The sequence below is a fragment of the Rhinoraja longicauda genome, chromosome 26 (assembly GCF_053455715.1).
Source record: "Rhinoraja longicauda isolate Sanriku21f chromosome 26, sRhiLon1.1, whole genome shotgun sequence".
NCBI lineage: Eukaryota > Metazoa > Chordata > Chondrichthyes > Rajiformes > Arhynchobatidae > Rhinoraja > Rhinoraja longicauda.
The window spans coordinates 33347202-33369072 of NC_135978.1; the positions used below are offsets into that span (position 1 = coordinate 33347202).

The following is a 21871-nucleotide window of genomic DNA, read 5'->3' on the forward strand; positions in this document are numbered from 1 at the left end:
GGAGAGTGGGAAATGCATGTAAAGGTAAAAGCACATTGGTTAACATCTAAAATAATTAATTCAGAGTTGTAGAAGAGTAATAAATACTTTTTTTGGATAAACAGAGCACTTGGAAAATTTGTCTAGCCTTGGCTTTCAAAAGAAGTTACTGATGATTAGATCAAAGGAAAGGTGAATCATTTTGCAAAAATAGCAGTAAACGTGAGGATCAGACACATTTCAGAACACAACAGCGGAGGCTCAAGGCATTGATAAAGGAAGGGGAAATAGAATCTGGCAAGAAGGATTAAAAAGAGACCATGAAAAGCGAGCACAGCTATGCCAAAAGGAAAAAGATTCTTAAAGCGGGTGGGAGCCACAGAGTGGTGTGGGGAGAAGTTAAAGATGTCAACAAGTACACCTCCAGCAGGTCTGCACAGGTTGTGAGGAAGCGGCCAGGGACTACATCCGGGCCTGGCACTTTCTGTGGGTTCACTCTCCGGAGAATCAATTTGACGCCTGCAAAAGTGGCCGTCCGTGACAGTGGCCGTCCGTGACAGTGGCCGTCCGTGACAGTGGCCGTCCGTGACAGTGGCCGTCCGTGACAGTGGCCGTCCGTGACAGTGGCCGTCCGTGACAGTGGCCGTCCGTGACAGTGGCCGTCCGTGACAGTGGCCGTCCGTGACAGTGGCCGTCCGTGACAGTGGCCGTCCGTGACAGTGGCCGTCCGTGACAGTGGCCGTCCGTGACAGTGGCCGTCTGTGACAGTGGCTGTGGGTTGAGGTGCTCCAGGGGAAGGAGAGGTTAAATAGACTGGCCCAAAGTGGGTGTGGGGGGGGGGTCACAGGGCTGTGTGGTTTAGGTGGGGGGGGGGTCACAGGGCTGTTTTTTGTTTAGGTGGGGGGGGGGTCACAGGGCTGTGTGGTTTAGGTGGGGGGGTCACAGGGCTGTGTGGTTTAGGTGGGGGGGGTCACAGGGCTGTGTGGTTTAGGTGGAGGGGTCACAGGGCTGTGTGGTTTAGGTGGGGGGGGTCACAGGGCTGTGTGGTTTAGGTGGGGGGGGGTCACAGGGCTGTTTTTTGTTTAGGTGGGGGGGTCACAGGGCTGTGTGGTTTAGGTGGGGGGGGGGTCACAGGGCTGTGTGGTTTAGGTGGGGGGGGGTCACAGGGCTGTGTGGTTTAGGTGGAGGGGTCACAGGGCTGTGTGGTTTAGGTGGGGGGGTCACAGGGCTGTGTGGTTTAGGTGGGGGGGGTCACAGGGCCATGCGGTTTAGGTGGGGGGGGGTCACAGGGCTGTGTGGTTTAGGGGGGGGGGTCACAGGGCTGTGTGGTTTGGGGGGGGTCACAGGGCTGTGTGGTTTAGGTGGGAGGGTCACAGGGCTGTGTGGTTTGGGGGGGGTCACAGGGCCATGTGGTTTAGGTGGGGGGGGGTCACAGGGCTGTGTGGTTTAGGGGGGGGGTCACAGGGCTGTGTGGTTTGGGGGGGGTCACAGGGCTGTGTGGTTTAGGTGGGAGGGTCACAGGGCTGTGTGGTTTGGGGGGGGTCACAGGGCCATGTGGTTTAGGTGGGGGGGGTCACAGGGCTGTGTGGTTTAGGGGGGGTCACAGGGCTGTGTGGTTTGGGGGGGGTCACAGGGCCATGTGGTTTAGGTGGGGGGGGGGTGTGTGGGTGGGATGTGTTGAATTGTTACATCAAGCTGATAGGACAGGACAGAATTAAATGCCTGTTTCTGTGGTGTTACCTTTGCAAAATACAAATCATCAATTTTATGTCTTCTACTTACTTTAATAAGTAATGTAAGTGGAAGCTTTGCTTGGGCATAGAACTGTGGAGGGGGGGAGCTTTCCAAGGGTTTACCTGGATTAGGGAGTATTAGCTACAGGGAGCAGTTGGACTGACTTGGATTGTTGTCTCTGAATGCCAAAGGTTGCGGGGAGATAGAAAGATGTAAAATTATGAGTGGAAAAATAGGGTAGACAGTCAGAATCTTTTTTCGCAGGATGGAAATATCAAATTCTTGCTGGTACAGCTTTGAGGTGAGCGAGGCGACGTTTAAAAGAGATGTGTGGGGCAAGTTTTTTTACACAGATGGTAGTGGGTGCCTGGAACATGCTGCTGGGGATGTTGGTGGAGGCAGGTACGATAGTGGCATTTAAGAGACTTATAGATCGGCACATGGATATGCAGGGAATGGAGGGATAGGGATGAGAGTTGGCCTTGCATCCTGTTTGGCACGGTCATTGTGGGCTGTGGGGCTTATTCCTGTGCTGTACTGTTAGATGTCTTATGTATTGTCCCTCAATAACATAAAGCAGTGTTTGCCCCAATGTGATTCACTCCTCATGACGAGGTGGTGGGCTGGAGCAAGCATCAAGGGTTCTGGCAGCATCCAGGCTGTAGTTGTGAAGATAAGCTGTGCTTGGAGCATTGTAGTATCAGCCAGACCAAGTGGAAAATTAACCAGGTATTTCTTGTCCATAAAAAAAGTCAGATCAAATAAAGTGCCCCATCAGCTGAAGTAAGATGAGCTGAAGAATCTGCAAGACGGAATTCGAAGACTCCCGTCATACAACAGTGAGGGAGTACTGTCACAAAGTTCACTGTGTGGTTGTCAGAGGCAGTAAACACTAATTTAGGCAGGTCACTGGTGAATGAAACAAATGACAGCTGCACATTTGCCCATCCAGAGATGGCAGATAAAGTTGCAGTCATTGGCTGAATTGTACTGTCAGTGTCAGGGCTGTGTGTTTAATGAACCACACCACTGGTGCCTGCACTACAGTGTTGGGTACCGAGATTAGCCATTTCATTTTACCTCATTTAGAGAGAGCCAGATTGGATATTCCTTTCACTGCTCCGTCCTGATAATTAATGTGCAGTACTTGTCTGTTCACTCCATATTTGCTTGCTGCAGGTGTAAAACAGAAACTGTACAGATTTTATATTGGAACGATGACTCCTTGTTTTATTATTAACTTCAAACAAATAAATTCTACCTGAAACTTTCTGTAGCGAATGCATCTTGCTATTTTAGAGATTCTCACTCCTTTGCTCAGTGATCGTTTTGTACCCAAGTGTAGAGCTTAGTTCCACTTCTGAAGTTACTTTGCTCACCGTGTGAAGTGCTGTTTACCCTTCAGTTACATGTTCTACAGTATGGAAAGGGTGCATGCAATTTTCTTGACTTACATGCCAGTGGTGAAGATCAATCAAAGATTTAATAAAGAGTCAATATTTAACTGATTGTTGCAGTGCAGGAAAACAGTGAGTGCACACTTCAAGGAAATAAGAGAAAAATTGTTTTGTTTTGTTTGGAGAAACAGCGCAAAAACAGACCCTTTAGCCCACCGAGTCAGCGACGACTAGCTTTCTCCGTACACTAACACTATCCTACACACACTCGGGGTCATTTATAATGTTACCAGGCCAATTAACCTACAAACCTGTACATCTTTGGAGTGTGGGAGGAAATCGGAGCATCCGGAGAAAACCCGCGTGGTCATGGGGAGTACGTACAAATTCCGTACAGACTGCACCCGTAGTCGGGATCGAACCTGAGTCTCCGGCGCTGTGAGGCTTTAACTCTACCGCTCCGCCACCGTGCCGGCCTGAATAAATTAAGGAAAAGATAAATGAAGCAGGCAAAATCTGTACTTAAAATACTAATCATCATTGTGTGGAAGCATTGAAAGATTACAAACACCTGTTCCCGTCAGTGAGTTGTAAGTGAATATCTGCTGACTATAATGTTCTCAACATTAATTGGCATTTTGCATGTTTCCAGGCAACATCACAACACGGATCAGAAATCCTGAGACGGGCTCTGATGAGGCCATCAAATCGATTCTAGAACAAGCCAAGAGAGAACTACAGGTGCAAAAAAATGGTGAGTGCAGCCTGAAAGCAAAGGTGTGAAGATGCAGCTACACAACTCCTGTCAGATGTCTTGTATGTTGAAACTGAGGAAGCTTTGTTTTAGTTTTAGAGATACGGTGTGGAAACAGGCCCTTTGGACCACCAGGTCTGTGAGGACGTGATCACCCATGCACTAGTCCTAACCTACACACTCAGGACAATTTACACAAGCCAATTAACCAGCAAACCTGCATGTGTGAGGAAACTACAGCACTTAGAGGACACTCAGGATATCTTACCGAAACGTATAAGATTATTAAGGGGTTGGACACGTTAGAGGCAGGAAACATGTTCCCAATGTTGGGGGAGTCCAGAACAAGGGGCCACAGTTTAAGAATAAGGGGTAGGCCATTTAGAACTGAGATGAGGAAGAACTTTTTCAGTCAGAGAGTTGTGAATCTGTGGAATTCTCTGCCTCAGAAGGCAGTGGAGGCCAGTTCTCTAAATGTATTCAAGAGAGAGCTGGATAGAGCTCTTAAGGATAGCGGAGTCAGGGGGTATGGGGAGAAGACAGGGACGGGGTACTGATTGAGAATGATCAGCCATGATCACATTGAATGGCGGTGCTGGCTCGAAGGGCCGAATGGCCTCCTCCTGCACCTATTGTCTATTGTCTATTGTCTCATGGCGTCACAGTGAGAACATACAAACCCTGTGCAGATATCGCCCGTAGTCAGGATCGAACCCTGGTCTCTGGCGCTGCAAGGCAGCAGCTCTACCTCTGCGCCACTTTGTGCTTTGTGCAGAACATAAAACACATGATCCTGAAGCAGGATATAATGTTGAGCAACTTCCAAACTAATATCAACTTCTGAACATCAAGGCACTGGTGAATAAATCTCCATTCTCAGCCCCATAACTCAATTTTTTTTCTCCGTTTTAAAACAAAATACTACTATGAATTTATTATGTAATAATCTATCATTCCGTACTTCATTACTTTATACTAATGATATGAATGATGCTGCTTTCACACATTGTGCCTTCTTAATCTTTACCATCATGCATTTTAGTAATTAGAAATTATAGAGATATTCGTAGAGAACATAGAACAGTACAGCACGGAACAGGTCCTTCAGCCCCCAATGTCTGCACCGAACAAGATGCCAGGTTAGCCTAATCTCCTCTGCCTGTACATACAAATTCTTCCATTCCCTGCATATTCATGTGCCAGTCCAAAAGCTTCTTAAATGCCACAAAAAAAAATGTTCCCAACATATCTCCTTTAAACTTTGCCCTTCTCACCTTAGTCTCTCTAGTCTTTAATGGCAGAGCTACCTGGAGTCATACAGTGTAGAAACAGGCCCTTCAGCCCAACTTGCCCACGCCGACCAACATGTCCCATCTACACTGGTCCCACCTGCCCGTGTCAGGCCATATCCCTCCAAACCTGTCCTATCCATGTACCTGTCTAAAGCTTCTTAAACATTATGATAGCACCTATCTCAACTTCCCACTCTGGCAGCTCATTCCATATACCCACCACCCACTGTGTAAAAAAAGTTACCACTCTGGTTCCTATTAAATCTTTCCCTCCTCACCTTAAACTTATATCCCCTGGTTCTCGATCTCCCTACTCTGGGCAAAAGACGCTGTGCATTTGCCGATCTATTCCTCTCATGATTTAGTACACCTCTATAAGATCACCTCTCATCATCCTGGGCTCCAAGGAATAAAGTCCCAGCCTGCGCAACCTCTCCCTACAAGGCCCTCGAGTCCTGGCAACATTGTCGTAAATCTTCTCTGTACCTGTTCCAACTTGACAACATCTTTCCTCTAACACGGTGCCCAGAACTGAACACAACACTCTAAACGTGGCCTCACCAACGTCTTATATAACTGCAGCATGACCTCCCAATGTTTATACTCAATACCCTAACTGATGAAGGCCAATGTGCCAACTTTGAGCTACATTTTGAGCATTTTTTTCCTTTGGCCACTTTGCCAATTGATTTAATTTATTTTATAATCTTGGACATAATGGCAAAGCTCTGAGAACAATTCACAGGAAATGTACAGTACTGAAAGGAGTTTGTGAATGCCATGCCCACTGGTGTCCATTTTGTATGTTATAGTTGATTCAACTCAGCCACCTTGTACGTCGAGCAGTGGTGGCTCAGATGAAGCAATCTGGTCAATACTGGTACAGGCCAGGCGTGAGATGGAAGCTCAGAAGGCAGGCCTTGAGCCAACACCAAAGCCAGCACCTGTTGCTCAAACTGGCGTGACCCTCCATTCATCCAAAGTCGCATCCTCATCGTCAATCTTCTCCTCACTAACAGTCATGAAAAAGCCTTCCATTGTGGATTCCAGCACCATCGCAACACAGACTTCCCAAGGGTTAAAAAAGGAAACAGTACATGACTCATGCGCCTCAGAACACCATGGAATCGCAGAGACGCCACACAATATGCTTAAGCAAGTTAAAAATGAACTGGGACGAGGTAGTACATGGAGGGACCAGTGGTGGAACACAGTCTGCCCAGACAGAAGAAATTCAACCTTTTCAGAAGATGGAAGAGCAGAGGAAAATAGCAGCGGAAGAGAACGGTTTAATAATCCGGGCAGACATATTGATCGGAATCCATTGCAAGGGCCAGCTTCCTCTGACCCTTGGAAGGATTGGCAAAACGCAGAATCTCCGTATTCTCAAGCATCTGATTTGGGCACGGTGGTCGCCAGCAGTAGTGTGACCCCACAGAACAGTCCCCTGCCTTCTTCACCTCTCATTCCCATTTCAAAACCACACAAGCCTTCTGTGCCACCATTAACACCAGAGCAGTATGAGATCTACATGTACCAGGAGGTGGACACCGCTGAGTTGACACGGCAGGTGAAGGAGAAGTTGGCCAAGAATGGGATTTGCCAGAGAATCTTCGGAGAAAAGGTAAACTATTTTTTAAAAGAATCTTGTTTTTAAAATTGTCATTCACCAACACTAACTTCCCATAAACTGTCTCTAACATTAAAATACCCAAGATACATTACAACATCGAACAATATCGACACCAAGTCACAGAGAGAGATCTCAGGAGAGACAACCAAAGATTGGCCACATTTTATGGAACATGATAAAAGAAAAGAGGAAGGTGGAGAGGCTAAGGGATGAATTCCAGATCCATGGGCGAGTATAGATAAAGATGTGGCACCATGCTGAACCAATGTAAATCAGGAACATGCAACAACTGGAGGGGCACTGAGTGTTGGGGTGATGGAGGCTGTGAATGGGACAAGACCTGGAGACTTGAATACACCAGTAAACATGTTCAATCTATCAGACGGGCACCAATCTGGGTTGGCAAGCAAGAGTATGATAGGCATAGGGCACACCACATCCACACTGCGAGCAGTGGGAATTCATATTAATGCCAACTTCCACAACTTGCCCCATAGCCTTCTGTGCCTGGGTTATACAGGTGCTCATCCAAACACTTCCAAAACTCTGCTTCCACCACTTTTGGCATGAGCTATAGGGAGAGGTTGAGCAGGCTAGGACCACTTTATTTCTTGGAAGGCAGGAGGATGAGGGCTGATCTTCTCAGGGTGTATGTGATCGTGAGATGATTAGATAAGGTAAATTCACAGGCTTTTACCCAGAGGAGGGGAATCAAGAACCAGAGGACATAGGTTTGTGAGGGATGAATGATTTAATAGGAACCTGAGGGGCAACTCTTTTACACAAAGGATGGTAGGTGGATGAAACGGGCTGCCATAAAAGGTTGTTAAGCCAATGTTTAAGAAACTTTGGACAGATACATGGATAACTAGGCTGAGAAGGATATGGATAAAACGAGACAGGTAGGACTAGTGTCGATGGGGCTGTCGGCATGGGCAGGTTGGGTCGAAGGGCCTCTTTTCACGCTGTTTGTCTCTCTCTATGACACTTGCTCCAGCAGTATGTTCCAGGTCCTCACCACTCTCTGGTGAAGGAGGTCACCCTCAGATCCCCTTTAATTCTCTTCACTCTCATTCTAAGTCTATGTCCTCCAGATTTATCTGCCTCTGATATGAGGGAAAGGTCCCAGCAATCTGCCCTATCTATACCCCTCATAATTTCACATTTGCTTATCATGTCCCCTCTAAACCTCCAGAGAAAAGCATAGCCTCTCCAATCTCTCCTCTTAACTGAAACACTCCACCCCAGGCAACATCCTGGTAAACCTCCTCTGCACCCTCTCCAGCCCTGTAGCATTGTTCCTATAAGTCTGGTGACCAGAACTGCATGCAAAACTCCAGCTGAGTCTGACCAATGTTTTATAAAGTGAAAAGGAACTGCAGGTGCTGGTTTATACCTAAGATAGATACAAAGTGATGGAGTAACTCAGCGGGTCAGGCAGCATCTCTGAAGAAAAAGGATGGGTGACATTTCTGGTTGGAACCCTTCTTCAGAGTCTGAAGAAGGGTTTGGATCCAAAACATCACCCAATGTTTTATAAAGTTGGAACATAACCTCCCTGCCTGTGAATGTCTTGACTAGAGAAGGTCGGTATCCTATATGCCTTCTTAATCTCCCATTGACTATTGGTTGGCCTATAATATAATCCCATGACAGTAATTGCTCAACACTATCATATCATATCATATATATACAGCCGGAAACAGGCCTTTTCGGCCCACCAAGTCCGTGCCGCCCAGCGATCCCCGTACATTAACACTATCCTACACCCACTAGGGACAATTTTTACATTTACCCAGCCAATTAACCTACATACCTGTACGTCTTTGGAGTGTGGGAGGAAACCAAAGATCTCGGAGAAAACCCACGCAGGTCACGGGGAGAACGTACAAACTCCTTACAGTGCAGCACCCGTAGTCAGGATCGAACCTGAGTCTCCGGCGCTGCATTCGCTGTAAAGCAGCAACTCTACCGCTGCGCTACCGTGCCGCTACCTATCCACATGCTGTTGAGCTCAAAAACAAGAAAGGAACAATTACTCTCATGGGATTATATTATAGGCCACCCAATAGCCAGTGGGAGATAGAGGATCAGATATGTAGCCAGCTTACACAGGATGCAAGAACCACAGGGTTGTTGTAGTGGGTGACGATAACTTCTCCAATATTGACTGCAATTTACTCGGGGCAAGAGGATTAGATTGGGCAGAGTTTGTTAGATGTATCCAAGAAAGTTTTCTCAGACAGCATGTGGATAGTTCGAGCTGAGGATGGATCATACAAGACCTTGTATGGGGAAACGAGACTGGCCAGGTGACTGGTGTTATGGTGGAAGAGCATTTTGGAAATTGTGCTGACAATTTCTTCAGATTGTTTTGAATTGGGATAGGTCTGGATGTTGGGGGAAGGTGCTTATTTGGCACAAGGCAGATTACAATATCATTAGACAGGAGCTAAGGAGGGTAGATTGGCATCAGTTATGTTTGGGTAAATCCACAGACATAAAGCTGGAGTAACTCAGCGGGTCAGACAGCATCTCTGAAGAAAAGGATTAGGTGACGAAGACATGAGGGAGTTGTTTAAAGGCCAGCTGATCAAAGTACAGGGTCAGCATGTTCCAGGAAGGAGGAGCGGGAAGGACAGCAAGGTCAGGGAAGTGTGGATGACCAAGGAGGTTGTAAACTTGGTCTGGAAGGAAAAGGAAGATTATGTCAGGCTTAAGAAGGTGGCATCAGTGCCGGCAATTAGAAGAGCCAAAGGGGGCCATTCAATGTCATTGGTCAGTCGGATTGAAGAAAATCCCAAGGCTTTTTATGTTTGTTTAAAGAAAAGGGGGTGACCAGGGTGAGGGTAAAGGTGAGAATCTATGCTGAGAGACTGACGATGCAGGAGAGGTGTTCAACCAGTATTTTGCATCTGTGTTCACCAGTAAGAAAGTCTTGGAGGACAACAAGATCAGTATGAAGAATACAGATATGTTAGGATAGTTTCTGGTCGAGAAGGAGGTGGTGCTGAGGCTCTTGAAGAATGTTAACGTGGACAAGTTCCCGGGGCCTGATGTGATCTATCCCAGGTTATTGAGGGAGGCAAGAGAGGAGATTGCGGGGGGCCTTGCCGAGGTTTCTTCTCTCGCCACAGGTGAGGTCCCAGAGGACTGGAAAGTGGCCAATGTTATTTACTAAAGGAAGTAGAGGGAATCTAAAGGAAGTAAGGAGTTTGTACGTTCTCCCCGTGACCTGCGTGGGTTTTCTCCGAGATCTTCGGTTTCCTCCCACACTCCAAAGACGTACAGGTATGTAGGTTAATTGGCTGGGTAAATGTAAAAATTGTCCCTAGTGGGTGTAGGATAGTGTTAATGTGCGGGGATCGCTGGGCGGCACGGACTTGGTGGGCCGAAAAGGCCTGTTTCCGGCTGTATATATATGATATGATATGATGATATGATATGATATGATATGAATCGAGAGAACTATATAGGCAAAGTGAGCCTCACTTCAGTGGTTGGGTAACTATTGGAGATAATTCTTTGAGATAGGATTTACTTCCATTTGTAAGAACATGGGCTAATTAGGCATAGCCAGCACTGCTTTGAATGTGGTAGATCATGTCTCACCAACATTGAGGAGGTGACAAGGGAGATTCATGAAGGTAGGGTGGTGGATTTTATATACATGGATTAAGGCTTTTGATATGGTCCCGCATCCAGATCCGGATGATTAAGATGTATGGGATTCACGATGACTTGGCTGTATGGATTCAGAACTGGCTAATTCGTAGGACAGAGGATTGTGGTGGAAGATATTCTGGCTAGAGGTCTGTGACCACTGGAGTTGTGCAGGGATCTGTGCTGGGATCTCTCTGTTTGTGATATATAGATAAATGACCTAGACTTAACTGTATAGGAAGGAACTGCAGATGCTGGTTTGCACCAAAGATAGACACAAAATGCTGGAGTAACTCAGCGGGACAGGCATCATCTCTGAAGAGAAAGAATGGATGACGTTTCGGGTCGAGACCTTTCCTCATACTGGGAGTCAAGAGAGAGGGAAACTAGAGAAATGGAAAGGTACAATGCAAGGTGTGAAAGGACAGATCAAAGCAGACAATGTTCAAGGAAATGTAGAATGGTTCATTGTTGGTTGAGGGGAAGGTGACAACAGGGCATAAAATCAGTAAAATTAATCAGGAGGACAGTGAAACTAGTTGGAGAACTAGGGTGGGTGAGGTACGGTGAGAGAGGGAGAGGAAGGGTTTCTTGAAGTTCGAGAAGTCAATGTTCATACCGCTGGGCCCAAGCAAATTATGGGCAGCCTCTAAGCAAGCGATATGAATATTGATTTCTGCAACTAACACAGAGGGTGGTGGGGGCCTGGAAAGCATTGCCATAGATGGTGGTGAAGGCAGATATGATAGTGGTGTTTAAGAATCTGTTCGATAGGCATATGGATTTACAGGGAATAGAGGAATACGGATCATTTGCAGGCACATGGAATCCAGAACCATAGGATCGAATAGGAACCTGAGGGGCAACCATTTTATGCAAAGGGTTGTTGGTAAATGGAATGAGCTGCCGGAGGAGGTAGTTCAGGCACATACTATCACAGTGTTTAAATAACATTTGGACAGGTACATGGATAAGACAGGTTTAGAGGGATATGGGCCAAACGCAGGCAGGTGGCACTAGTGTAGATGGGATATGTTTGTTGACGTGGGCAAGTTGGGCACAAGGGCCTGCTTTCACACTGAGATGAGGTCCATATTCCTCCATTCCCTGCATATCCATGTGTTGATCCAAAAGTCTCTTAAAAATACCACTCTCATATCTGCTTCCACCAACACTATCACCCCCCCCCCATCCCTACCCAGCAGCATGTTCCAGGCACCTACCAGAATGGCTTGCATACTTCTTAAATACAGTATAGCTTTTAGAAAAGCAAAGATTTGTCTTCTAGAAAGATGTGTCTTTTTTTCTTCATGCAAACTCCTTTGGCCAATTCATTGATTCTGTTAATGATTTGAGTAAAAGACGTTGACACCCATTATAATTGGTCTTTCTATTGGTATACTCCTTTCTGAGCTTTCTGCACATTAAATAGAGATTGGGTCATAACCAGCGCCAAGATTTTATATGTGTAGGAAGGAACTGCAAGTGCTGGTTTAAACTGGAGATAGACACAAAAAGGTGGAGTAATTCAGCTGGTCAGGCAGCATCTCTGGAGAAAGGGAATAGGTAACGTTCCGAGTTGAAACCATTCTTCAGACCGAGAGTCTGGGGAAAGGGCTCCTTGCTCATTATCACCTAGCCCATCGGCAACAATGGACCATTGTGGGCACTACCTACCCTTGATCATTGTTATGTTTTGCATACCTTCCTTTCATTTGTTCTATATCTCTTTATTTCACCGTCTATATCTCTCGTTTCCCTCTCCCCTCACTCTCAGTCTGAAGAAGGGTCTTGACCCGAAGCGTCACCTATTCCTTTTCTCCAGAGATGCTGTCTGTCCCACTGAGTTACTCCGGCTTTTTGTGTCTAGTCAAGATTTTAAATCTGTCTCTGAAAATATATTCTGTTCAGCAACTCATGTAGTTGGATGTGTTTGATTTAGTTTGCTGCTGACCATAAATCAGCTATAATATTACTCTTAAGAAGATGATAAATTTGAATTGAGTTTGTTTTTTGCATGACCACAAAATATGGAAGTGTGGTAAACAAACTTCCTTCACCCCACATCAGAGAGTGTGGTGTCGATTATACAATGGTTCTGGCTTCTCAAACAATATCATAGCACCAGTGTGATAACACTTAGAAAGGAACTATTTATCATTCTAATTGTCATCACTCAGGTGTTACGTCTGACTACACAACCTCTCAGCTCCTCCCCGGCTACTTCTCATGACTACAGTGGAGCATTCTGCACTGGAGCCACACCGGTAAGTCCCAAATTCATTCTTAACAACGTCCATTTACTTGTTAACAGAGAATTGCCAGTCCAGAACCATTGTATAAATGCATTTCGAATAGTGTGAAATTACAGTGCCCTCCATAATGTTTGGGACAAAGACCCATCATTTATTTATTTGCCTCGGTACTCCACAATTTGAGATTTGTAATAGAAAAAATCACATCTGGTTAAAGTGCACATTGTCAGATTTTAATAAAGGCCATTTTTATACATTTTGGTTTCACCATGTAGAAATTACAACAGTGTTTATACATAGTCCCCCTTTTCAGGGCACCATACTGTTTGGGACACAGCAATGTCGTAAATGAACGTAGTCATATTTAGTATTTTGTGCATATCCTTTGCATGCAATGACTGCTTGAAGTCTGCGATTCATGGACATCACTAGTTGCTGGGTGTCTTCTCTGGTGATGCTCTTCCAGGCCTGTATTACAGCCATCTTTAGCTTATGCTTGTTTTGGGGGCTAGCCCCCTTCAGTTTTCTCTTCAGCACATAAAAGGCATTCTCCATTAGGTTCAGATCGGGTGATTGACTTGGCCACTCAAGAATTGACCATTTTTTAGCTTTGAAAAACTCCTTTGTTGCTTTAGCAGTATGTTTGGGATCATTGTCTTGCTGTAGAATGAATTGCTGACCAATGAGTTTTGAGGCATTTGTTTGAACTTGAGCAGATAGGATGTATCTATACACTTCAGAATTCATTATGCTACTACCATCAGCAGTTGTATCATCAATGAAGGTAAGTGAGCCAGTACCTTCAGCAGCCATACATGCCCAGGCCGTAACACCCCCACCGCCGTGTTTCACAGATGTGGTGGTATGCTCACTACTTTCAGCACATCCTTCGGACGGTACAGATTCTTGCGGATGTACCAGTGAAGTGTTTCAACGCTCTATGGAGCAGCTCTTCGACAGATACCCCTGTGCGATTGTTGTCGATGACATTATCGTGGCGGGTAAGGACGTGCAGGAGCACGATGTCACCGGCAGGCCCCAAGTGGTCAAGATGGGAACACATACTACTAACCCCCTCACCCTGAACACAGAATCCCCCCAGGGTTGCGTCCTTAGCCCCCTACTATACTCCCCGTACACACATGACTGTGTGGCCAGGTTCAGCTCCAACTCCATCATCAAGTTTGCTGATGACACTGTGGTGGTGGGCCTGATCTCCGATAACGATGAGAAGGCCTACCGGGAGGAGGTGGCTGATCTGGCACTCTGGTGTCAGGACAGCAGCCTCCTCTTGAATGTCACAAAAACTAAGGAGCTGATTGTGGACTTCAGAAGGGCTCAACATCCGAGGACGTACACGCCACTGGAGATAAATGGGATTACTGTGGATAGGGTGAGTAGCTTTAAATACCTGGGAGTCCACATCACAGAGGATCTGACATGGACAACACACATTGCCGTACTGGTGAGTAAGGCAAGGCAGCGCCTTTACCACCTCAGACAGTTGAGGAAATTTAGAATCTTTCTGAGGATCCTTCAGGGCTTCTACTCTGGGGCAGTAGAAAGCATCTTGTCCGGGAACATCTCAATTTGGTTTGGGAACAGCTCTGCCCAGGACAGGAAAGCTCTGCGGAGAGTAGTGCGTTCGGCTGAACGCACTATGGGAACTACACTCGCCCCCCTGCAGGACCTATACATCAGGAGGTGCAGATCCAGAGCCAGCAACATTATGGGGGACCCCTGCCACCCCAGCAACGGACTGTTCCACCTGCTACGGTCAGGCAAATGCCTCCGCTGTCAGGCTGTGAAAACAGAGAGGATGAGACGGAGTTTCTTCCCACAGGCCATCAGGACTGTTAACTCCCATATCACCAGGGACTAATTTAATTTACTGTATTAATTTATTTTGTGTGTTTTTTTTCCCCAATTCTGTTTTGTAGTTTAGCACAACCCGCAGGCGTTGCCACTTTCATTTCACTGCACATCTTGTATATGTATGTGACAAATAAACTTGACTTGACTTGACTTGTACTCAATCGTGCCAGGGAGGTAAATTTAAAACTCAACCCCAACAAGTGCAGGTTCCGTGTCAACAAGGTGAACTATGTGGGACATGTTTTCACCAGTGAGGGCCTCAAGGCTGATCCTGAGAAGACAGCAGCCATCAGTGAGATGGCAGTACCGACTGACGTCACCAGTCTGCAGAGGTTCCTGGGCATGGTGAACTATCTTGGCAAGTTTATTCCTCACTTTAGCGAACTCTCCGCTCCACTGCGACAGTTTATTCACAAAGACATTGCATGAGCAACAACAGCGAGCTTTTGACACTCTCAGACACCTGATGTCGTGTCCTCCCACCCTAGCATATTTTGACGTCAATCGACCAGTTACGCTGACCTGCGACGCACCCCAGTACAGCCTCGGCGCTGCGTGCCTGCACTGCAGGATGGCCAACCCATTGCCTAGGCCTCGAGGACCATGATGGACGCGGAGACACGCTACGCACAAATCCAGAAAGAACTGTTGGCGGTTGTCTTCGCGTGCGAAGAGTTCAATGACTACATTATCGGCAAGACTACCATTGTGGAGACTGATCACCAACCACTGATTTCCACACTGAACAAACCACTCCAAGCTGCCCCGATGAGACTGCGAGGATGCTGCTGCATCTCCAAAAGTACCATATGACACTCATTTACAAATCCGGCAAGGACATGCACCTGGCCGATACCCTGTCCCGTGCGCCCAGGAAGACCTACAACCAGCATGCTGTCGAGAAGGGTTGTTTTGACATAATGTTGGTCGATCATCTCCCCTGGTCTTGTCTGGACATGTTAGTGACACACACGGCAGAGGACGACACTTTGTAGTCACTCGCGTCCGTCATTCGACACGGTTGGCCGGGCAAGTTGCATATGTTACCGCTCTCTCTACAGCCGTACTTCCCCATTAGAGATGAGCTGGTTATCGAGAACGGGGTCATTATGAAAGGCCACAAAGCGGTGATCCCTGCCTCACTACGGCAGCAGTACTTCGACGCAATACATAGGGGGCACCCTGGCGCTGAGGCAACGGTTCAGCAAGCCAAAGGTATGTTTTTCTGGCCTACTATGTCTGACTACGTGCACCAGAGGGTTCAATCATGTGCAGTATGTAACAGCTTGGCCCCGCATCAGCAATGGGAACCGCGTTTGCTGCACCCGGTTCCTGATTTACCCTGGTCCTCTGTGGCCACTGACATTTTTGAGTGGCGTGGCAATCAATATCTGGTCCTGGTGGATTCCTATTCCGGGTGGTTTGAGATCGATTTGCTCCGCACAATTTCCTCAGCGGCGATAATTCAAAGACTGGCAAGACATTTCTCGGTCCATGGGTCTCCTCACACCCTCATGTCGGATAATGCCGGTCAATTTACCAGTCAGTGTTTCAAGGACTTTGCTACGCGCTGGGATTTTAAACACATCACCGGCAGCCCAGAGTATCCGCAGTCGAACGGGCTAGCCGAGAGGGCTGTCCGTATTGCCAAACAGGTCATGGAGAGATCCAGAAGAGCCGGGTCCGATGTATTCCTGGACCTCCTCAATCTCCGTAACGTTTCACGTGACCCGGTATTGGGTTCGCCGGCCCAACGTTTGATGTCCAGACAAACTCGTACCACCCTTCCTGTTGGAAGACACCTGCTGCGGCCCCGTGTTCACGAGCCCCAATCTGTTCAGGCTCAGCTGCAACATAAACGGCAGATCCAGAAGGCGTATTATGACAGGTCTAGCCATCCTCTCCAGCCTCTGTCGGAGGGTCAGACGGTCCGTCTGCAGACCCAGAAGGGTCATGATCGTCTGGACGTAGTTAGTGGGACCTGCCAGGAGCCACGGTCCTATCTTGTCCAATCGGAAGGAGGAACCTACCGGCGAAACAGAAAACACCTTCTACCGGTGAATGAGCCGGTGCCATCTCATCCGCGTCCGCATGGCTACACGGAGGTCGAAGATGGCAAGTTACAGACCGATGGAGGCCAGGCGTCGGCAGACCGCCAGCTGGTCTTTACACCAACAAAGGAGTCGCTGGTGCTGGTGATGGAATCACCCATAAAATCGTCTATACAGTCACCGGTGCAGTCTCCTGTGCAAAAGGCTGTTGGGAGACCAGTGCCGTTTGAACCACCACCTACGGTGCTGCCACCTACAATGGGTACGGCGGAGGGCCTGTATCATACTCGTGCAGGACCGGTCTGTAAGCCCAATCCCAAGTACCAAGACTGTGGCTAGACACTTATTATGGACTCTGATTAATTACAGTCCTTACCGTTTCCTTTCATTTATCTTACTCGATTTGTATTCTCCTCTGCTTAGCGTTTGCCATAGTTGCTGTTTTCATCCCTTATATTAGGATGTCGGTAGGCTGTAGTTTTTTTTCATATTGTAGTGGCTTTATATACTCTTATCTAGTTTGGGGGCTTATGCTTAAGAGGGGGGATGTAGATCCATGTCTGGTTTTACTGTTGTGCATCCGGTCCATAATCCAGGCCGGGTTTTGTACTGCGTTATCCTGGTGTTAGTTAGGAGACTATCCTGAGGGTTGGAGGTAACGGTAGCCAGCATCTGTACTGCCAATGATCTGCTAATAAAGGACTTCTATACACTGGAGTGCCTCTGAATGTACCCACTCACAAACACTTTGGATCTTGGGCAGTTCCTTCTCTCCTCCATACTTTGCTCTTGCCATCACTCTGATATAAGTTAATCTTCGTCTCATCTGTCCACAAGACCTTTTTCCAGAACTGTGGTTGCTCTTTTAAGTACTTCTTGGCGAACTGTAACCTGGCCATCTTATTTTTGCGACTAACCAGTGGTTTGCATCTTGCAGTGTAGCCTCTGTATTTCTGTTCATGACAGTTCTGTGGACAGTGGTCATTGACAAATCCACACCTGACTCCTGAAGAGTGTTTCTGATCTGTCAGACAGGTGTTTGGGGATTTTTCTTTATTGTAGAGAGAATTCTTCTGTCATCAGCGGTGGAGGTCTTCCTTGGCCTGCCAGTCCCTTTGCGATTAGTAAGCTCACCAGTGCTCTCTTCTTAATGATGTTCCAAACAGTTGATTTTGGTAAGCCTAACGTTTGGCTGATGTCTCTAACAGTTTTATTCTTGTTTTTCAGTCTCATAATGGCTTCTTTGACTTTCATTTGCACAACTTTGTTCCTCATGTTGATAAACAGTAATAAAAGTTTCCAAAGGTGATGGAAAGACTGGAGGAAAGACTAGGTGCTGAGAGCTCTCTTATACCTGCATTAAGGAGGCATTTGAACACACCTGAGCAATTACAAACCATGTGTCCCAAACATTATGGTGCCCTGAAATGGGCGGACTATGTATAAACACAGCTGTAATTTCTACATGGTGAAAACAAAATGTATAAAAATGGCCTTTAATAAAATCAGACAATGTGCACTTTAACCACATGTGATTTTTTCTATTACAAATCTCAAATTGTGGAGTACAGAGGCAAATAAAGAAATGATGGGTCTTTTTCCCAAACATTATGGAGAGCACTGTAAATGTGGATGATAGATTGCTTCCTTGCGTTTGCTTTATGTGGTCATCTTATGATTTGATATTGGTAGTTACTTATGTAATGATGTCCCATGGGATCTGATGTGACCATATATGTTTTAGCCCCGAGATTTGGAAAATATCATTTTCGCTAGATTTTGAAGGTTTGTCCTGTCATTTAACTTGCTTGCTGCACTTGCAATTAGGAATTAATTTGAGGCACTGTTGAGGTAAAAGAAGGTGTCTTCTTCCCTGACCGTTACTTGTTCAGTTCAGGGCTGTCCATTTATTGTGAAGTAGGTTTAGTCCAGTTACATTTTTGGTAGGATCAATGATGATGTCCTTGTTCAGGTCATTTGTGTTCTTTGAAATTTCCGTATTTCTTTCCGACTGAATAGTTTCATTGGAAGCTTCCAAGGTCTTTAGTTTAGTTACTTTAGATATAGAGCGCAGAAACAGGCCCTTCGACCCACTAAGTCCACACCGACCAGCGATCACCCTGTGCACGAACACTATCCTACACACTAGGGACAATTTAACAATTTTACTGAAGCCAATTAACCTACAAACCTGTACGTCTTTAGAAGGTGGGGGGAAACCGGAGCACCTGGAGAAACCCCACGCGGTTTCAGGGAGAACACACAAACTGTACAGACAGCACCCGTAGTCAGGATGGAACCCGGGTCTCTGGCGCTGTAAGGCAGCAGCTCTACCATTGCGCCACTGTGCCACCCTCGAATTGCCCATGTCAATTTGAGAGTGGAGCTGCGATCTCAATGTGCTTTCTGTGCTACATTGGATTGAGTGTGAGGGATTAGTAAAGATGTGATTATTCAAACAGCCCAAAGTGTAAACTGCCTGCTGGAGTTTGGGGAAATGATGTTAGCGTGCTGTTGATTCATGTCAGAGTTTACTGTCCACATACAAGATCATACCATTCACACATCAAACTCATACTGTTCACACATCAAAGAGAGGCTGGGAAAAATCAGGGGAATGCAATTTGCAGGTCTACTCTGGATAGCACGAGACATCCACCTTGTTTTTTTAATTGTCCTGGTTGGTGAGTGATGGGACTTACTTTCTGCACAACAAAAATGGTGCAATTTGAACACTTTTTTTTGTCAACGAATTAATGGGACACCACATGGACAGTAGAAAGGAGAAATAGTGTAGAGAAGCTGAGGAAGAAAATGAAATTTATGAAAGAAACAAAACAGTGTTGAAGATTGTGAAGGGATTACAAGATACTTAACAATGGCCTAAGTTACTGTTAGAATTCCTATAGTTATCTGCATCACTGACATTGAAATTGGTAACCCACTAAAACAGCTTTAGGATCCCTGAAATAACTGGTATACTTTGATGTGTCTCCGTGTTTATAAATGTAACACTGTTCTGTCGCCAAATCAAAGGAAAAGTAAGAGAAAACTGAATAACTTACAAGGCACTTTGTTTTTCTTTGCTGCGGTCTGCCCTTTTACCAGGTTTTGGGTCTTTCGCAAGGGAGCGTGAGTGACATGCTGTCGAGGCCCAAGCCCTGGAGCAAACTGACTCAAAAAGGCCGAGAGCCCTTTATCCGTATGCAACTCTGGCTGAACGGTGAACTTGGACAGAGTGTCCTTCCGTCCCACACCCCACAGCCCGGACAGGGTGAGTAAGAAAGGACATTTATACACCCATTGTAAAGTGTGACTTGTGCAGGAAGGAACTGCACATGCTGGTTTAAACCGAAGATGGACACAAAAAGTTGGAGTAACTCAGCGGGACAGGCTGCATCTCTGGAGAGAAGGAATGGGTCATGTTTCAGGTTGAAACCCTTCTTCAAACTGAAAGTCGCAGGAAAGGGAAACGAGAGATATAGACGATACTGTAGACAGATTTAGAAAAATGAATGAAAGATATGCAAAAAGTAATGATGATAAAGGAAACAGGCCATTGTTAGCTGTTTGTTGGGCCTCTAAAGTGTGACTTGACTGGCTTCTAAACATTTGTGTGAATAAAAGAGTTATCAGAGTTGTCATTGAGGTTTCCCTTGAGCTTGCATGTTTTACTAGTATCTGTTCTCACCACATGTCTTTTCCTTCCATCTAATGGAAATCAGTGTCAAAGTTTGCTTCGTCTTGCTCCTATAAAGTGCTTCAGACATCTTGGAGCATGTCGAGAACATTTCCGAGAATTGGGAGAAAACCAGAGCACCCAGAGGAGACGGCCCTGGTCACAGGAGAGTGTGCAAACTTCATGCACTGCAGTCAGCTGCAGGACAGTACAACAGGTCACCGTAGGCGTACGTCTGAAGCTCCCAGAGGGTTGCGGCCTGTAGGGGGAGCCACCGAGCCGGTCCCCCGCGGCTAAATACAAGACTCGGTGGACTGAGGCCTGCAGGGGGCGCCGCCGAGCCGGTCCCCCGCGGCTAAATACAAGACCCGGTGGATTGAGGCCTGAAGGGGGAGCCACCGAGCCGGTCCCCCGCGGCTAAATACAAGACCCGGTGGACTGAGGCCTGCAGGGCGGGAGGCCCTCACCCCCCCCCCCCCCCCTGGAGGAACAAAGGTGGACGGGCGAGGAGAGGGACGTTGGTTCACTGGCCGATCCACACATCCAAGGAAGCTGATGGTTAAAGGCCCTGTAGAAGCCTGGGGCTCGCCTGGAACGGGCACCGCTCATAATAACTAGAGCACGGACTGGACTTTGAAAATGGCACCAAAACCTGGGGCCTCTTGCATGCGGGATCAGTAGACTATTTCTGTACACTCGCTAGTTGGGGATGTGCTTGGGTATGGGAATACTGCACAGGACTGCTTGTAAGAAAATAATTTCACTGTGAATTTTAACTTGGCACATGAAAAGCACCATTGACCATTGATTGAACCTGGCCTGTTTGAGCTGTGCAGCAGTAGCACTTGCTGCTGTTCGCTGTGTTGCAGTCATTGTTGCGAAAGGGAATCGCTCCTGGAGAGAAGAGGCAGCATTCCAGGTGGCAGCAGTTCCATTAACCATGACCTGTGCAACCAGGGGCAGCACAGTAGCACAGCGGTAGAGCTGCTGCCTCACAGTGCCAGAGATCCGGCTTCGATCCTGACCGCGGGTGCTGTCTGTACGGAGTTTGTACATTCTCCCCATGACAGCAAGAGTTTTCTCCGAGTGCTCTGGTTTCCTCCCACTCTCCAGAGACCTGCAGGTTTGTAGGTTAATTGGCTTCTATAAATTGCCCCTAGTGTGTCGGATAGAACAAGTGTATGGGTGATTGCCGGTCGGTGCTGACTCAGTGGGCCGTAAGGCCTGTTTCCACACTATATTTCAAAACTAAATGCATCTAGGGTATTTCAGGGGTGAGGTGAAACTGGGGAGATACAGCTCCGAAAATAGTAGCTGGCAAGTTGATTTGTAGGTTAATTGGCTTCTCTAAACTTCCCCAGTGCTTAGTGAACTAGTGTACGGGTGATTATTGGTCAGTTTGGACTCAAAGGGCCAAAGGGCCTGGTTCCACACTGTATCCCTAAAACTGAAACTAAACTAAAGCAAAGCCTCCTCAGTTTCAGCATACAAGACATCTGCAGTGAACTGTGTAGCTGCAAAAATGGAGTGTGAAATGGGATTCCTCTCTTTGAAATGGA

The 21871-nt window shown here is 46.8% G+C and overlaps 1 protein-coding gene across 4 annotated transcripts in view; it reads left to right on the top strand.

Moving 5' to 3' along the window:
* The window catches only part of cux1b (cut-like homeobox 1b), a 477189-nt gene that overhangs the window by 301162 nt on the left and 154156 nt on the right, over positions 1-21871 (top strand). For 2 of the 4 annotated variants that reach the window (XM_078422717.1, XM_078422719.1), the window contains exons 16-19: positions 3763-3864; positions 5969-6780; positions 12633-12719; positions 19742-19907. The exons of 1 other annotated variant lie outside the window; for it this stretch is intronic. In XM_078422717.1, the coding sequence (XP_078278843.1) occupies positions 3763-3864; positions 5969-6780; positions 12633-12719; positions 19742-19907 (1167 nt within the window). The remainder of the gene's footprint in view (positions 1-3762; positions 3865-5968; positions 6781-12632; positions 12720-19741; positions 19908-21871) is intronic. One more of the 4 variants, XM_078422718.1, reaches the window with a different exon arrangement.